At 44.3% G+C, this 3301-nt stretch overlaps 1 protein-coding gene across 1 annotated transcript in view; it reads left to right on the top strand.

The window, feature by feature from the left end:
• The window catches only part of T265_10194 (hypothetical protein), a gene marked incomplete at both ends in the record, with an annotated part of 89632 nt that overhangs the window by 78923 nt on the left and 7408 nt on the right, over positions 1-3301 (top strand). Inside the window, one exon of the mRNA XM_009176490.1 lies at positions 1604-1958. Coding sequence (XP_009174754.1) covers positions 1604-1958 — 355 coding nt within the window. The remainder of the gene's footprint in view (positions 1-1603; positions 1959-3301) is intronic.

The following is a 3301-nucleotide window of genomic DNA, read 5'->3' as shown; positions in this document are numbered from 1 at the left end:
CTAGGCACAGAAAGGGTGCTACAGCTGGACAATTTTCCAAAGTAAGGTTTGAACTTACCAGTTCAGTTTACATTGGCATGAGGAGTATCGCAGACGAGCTCTCAGTGAGTACTCCACTCACACCAATTTAATTTGGAAATAACCGTAAGCGTACATTTTGTTTACTTATAAAAATGACTAAGGGGAACTTGTGAAATACAACTATCCGAATGCGGCTCAAGAATACTGAAGCCAGACAAGGACTATCGAAGTAGTTTGAGCGATTCAAAAGGTAATGTTGGTAAGGTGAAGACGGTTGGGAAATTTGAACGGAGATTCCACCCCGTAAGTGAAGCCAATCTAAGCTCACAAGCAGCGTAAAACTGCTCAGTCCTTATTGGGATTCATCAGCACTGCGCACCTCTCGAAACTCTAAAGAGTTTCGAACCCGCGACCTCTGGGCTAGTGGTGTGAACGCGACTGCGGGGGGCTCGTATTTTGTTGACATTAGTCTACCAGAACTAGCCACCATGATGACCAAGCCAGTCATCGTGCCTCATTATTGCACCCTGAGTAAAAATCCATGGTCTCTTCTAAAGAGATTTTGTGGTGCATTCTATCAGACGTTTTTATTGGTTCCCACAGGCTAGACATTTATAAGAATTGATTTGTGAATAGTTTGAGATTAAAACTTGCATGAGCCCCGAAATCGGTTACAAATATTCCACCGCCCTGTGACCTACGACGAGTTCAAACTGATGCTCAGAAGAACCGTCGACAAAAACAAACAACTGGATTTATTTTTTGAATGATTCAAAAGTGGGTCAATTCTTCTTCCTTCTTGTGACACCACAAATAAGTTCGATAGATTTATTTAATGAGGTTCGCTGTCGAAATGTGGGTAACTCGGTTGAGTTTATTGGTTGTTGATCAGGTGACTGTTAAATTGTTCGCCGAACTTGACAAATGACTTGATCGTATTTCCTCACCATACTAGTGTAACGGCCTCACAGGAAAGGGACCTCTCATCTGAGGCGGGTTCCACAATGGTGTTGTGTCGAACTATTCGTTGCCTGGGTGAGTAGATGGGTTGCTGAGCTGTTGATCTGTTCGCCAGACTTGACAACTGGCTTGCGGCGAAGAGATCAACAGCCAACTCGTCCGAGCTACGAAGACACTTTACCAAGTTCAGTCGAATCACCAATGGTTTAGTTCTTTCAGCAGACATTTTAGTCCCATTTCTTTCATCTTTCTATTATAAAGCTTTATTCAAATAAACTGATATGATTTTAAAACAGTAAATTACCGCCGTTCTTAAGTGATTTTTCTGTCAGTGCTGATGCTGGTGAGCAGCGCCTTTCAAGCAAGCCCTGTTGGCAAATTTTCATGAATCTTTCTCTGCGTTTGGATACAATCTTGTCCAATAAAAATCGTGCCCCTGCAAGTTAGCTCAAGAGCGGCAAATCGATAAAGACTTTTCACGTGATTAGCTTGCTCAGTAGTCTGCATTGAGCAGTAGACAGATTCAGTCGATAAGTGATTGATTCTTCCCAGAACTATCTGTTTCTACAATTGTTTTTTGAACGACTCACCTTTCCAACGTCTTATTTATGTCTTATTTCAGTTCATCTGACTCAAATTCAGATAGTGAACCTGAACTGGAAGTTGGAGCCCAGAACGAGCTCCTTTTCAATGTGGATGACACAAAAGGTTTTGAAATTTTGAAAACGCAGTGCAAACTCACGGCAGAACCGGTCAGTAAGCGAGCCAATGGGGGGAAGAAGATCAAAGGAAAAGTTGGGAGATCAGGCAGGAGTCATGGCACGGGGCTGGGAAAACGCTCTTTCACGTTACCATGTCTGAGAAGCGGTCGGCGGTGTAACACGGAGAGTTCCGGTGAAATCAGTGACCTTTCCCGAGAAAACTCTGGAGCAGAAAGTGCCAGGAAAAACGTACTGACGCAAAAGCGAAAGAACGAGGTAGGTCTGTTTTAACCAACTTTCCTAATGGGGATCCCTGTGTGGTAAGTACATCCACATGAATTGTGCGTGCACACACACACCGCGGCTCTGTGATCCACGGAATCGACAGATAGCCGAATCATCTGATCTCAGTGAGTGGCTGCGTGAAAAATCACTCTGGCACATCTTGCCCCTAACAGTGCGTGGATTCATCTCGTGCAATGAATCCGTTGACAAAAGCGTTGTACTTTTAACGCTAAGCTTTATCAGGCTGTGTCACGGCTTTAAAACAGTTTACTTTCAGAGAAACTGCCGTCAACTGGACCTATTCCAATGGAAAGTGAACCACTAAGATTACCCCTCAGATCGGTCATCTAGATCAGCTGGATGTCCAGCATTGAGTACAGGATGAATCCGTGAGTGCTAATTGCTTCACGAACGGCTACGTAGAAAGTGATATCTTTGATCTTCTCATCTTCGTTGGGTGTGGTTGGTATCCCCGATAAAAACTGACCCCGTTGTTCTTTGTCTTCTGTGAATTTTTACCGCACGAAGGGTGTTTCGAGATAGAACCAGCGGTCTTCGCCGTACATATACACACGGTTAGTTCTCCATGACATAGTGCTATCCCCTCACAGATCTCAGCCATCTTTAGGATCTTCTCCATCGAAGGCATTTACACAGAGCGACCGGAAATGATCAGTTTTGGTGTTCTTTCAAACGGTACGCAATGCTCTTCTTCCTCATTCTTTATAACAAAAGGCCCACGAAAATTAAAGTGGGACTGAAGCCAATCAATAGAGTGCTTGAGAACTGCTGCTTACAAGTATATTGTGAAGAATTCAGGTAAAATCTGAGAAAGAATACATAGCTTTGGTATGAGCTTAAGGTAACCTCGGCCAGGAGGAAGTCTCTGGTGAAATCCTCTCTCACAATCAACACCGCATGAGTAGCTCAAAGGAAGAAAAATCTCACAAAGTGAGTGAGTCTTCTTCCTGAGAGCCAGGTCTGGTGATGTGAATCCCGCACCTGAAGGATCATCATCACCATCATCGACAGCATGACATCAGTGTTCAACACCGATGCTTCACTGCCGTACAACCATGATTTATTTGGTAGACTTATTGTAAAGAAAAGAATAAAGATGGATGGGGAACGGACTTAGTGCTAGCTTAACACAATCATTCCGAGTTGTCTATACCCCCAGACACTCACTCAGGCGATCTGGATATAAACTGACAACAGGAACGCCACTGACATCAGTTGGCAGCCATAACTTGTAGTGTCTCCAACCAGGCACAGTGAGGATCACGCGGTCCCCATCCTGGAAGGCGAGTAGCACCGACAGCACCCAAGCGTTT

This window comes from Opisthorchis viverrini, assembly GCF_000715545.1.
Source record: "Opisthorchis viverrini unplaced genomic scaffold scaffold56, whole genome shotgun sequence".
In the NCBI taxonomy this organism is placed as follows: Eukaryota; Metazoa; Platyhelminthes; class Trematoda; order Opisthorchiida; family Opisthorchiidae; genus Opisthorchis; species Opisthorchis viverrini.
The sequence above is the reverse complement of the archived record's forward strand: the minus strand, read 5'-3'. Positions and strand labels throughout refer to the sequence as shown.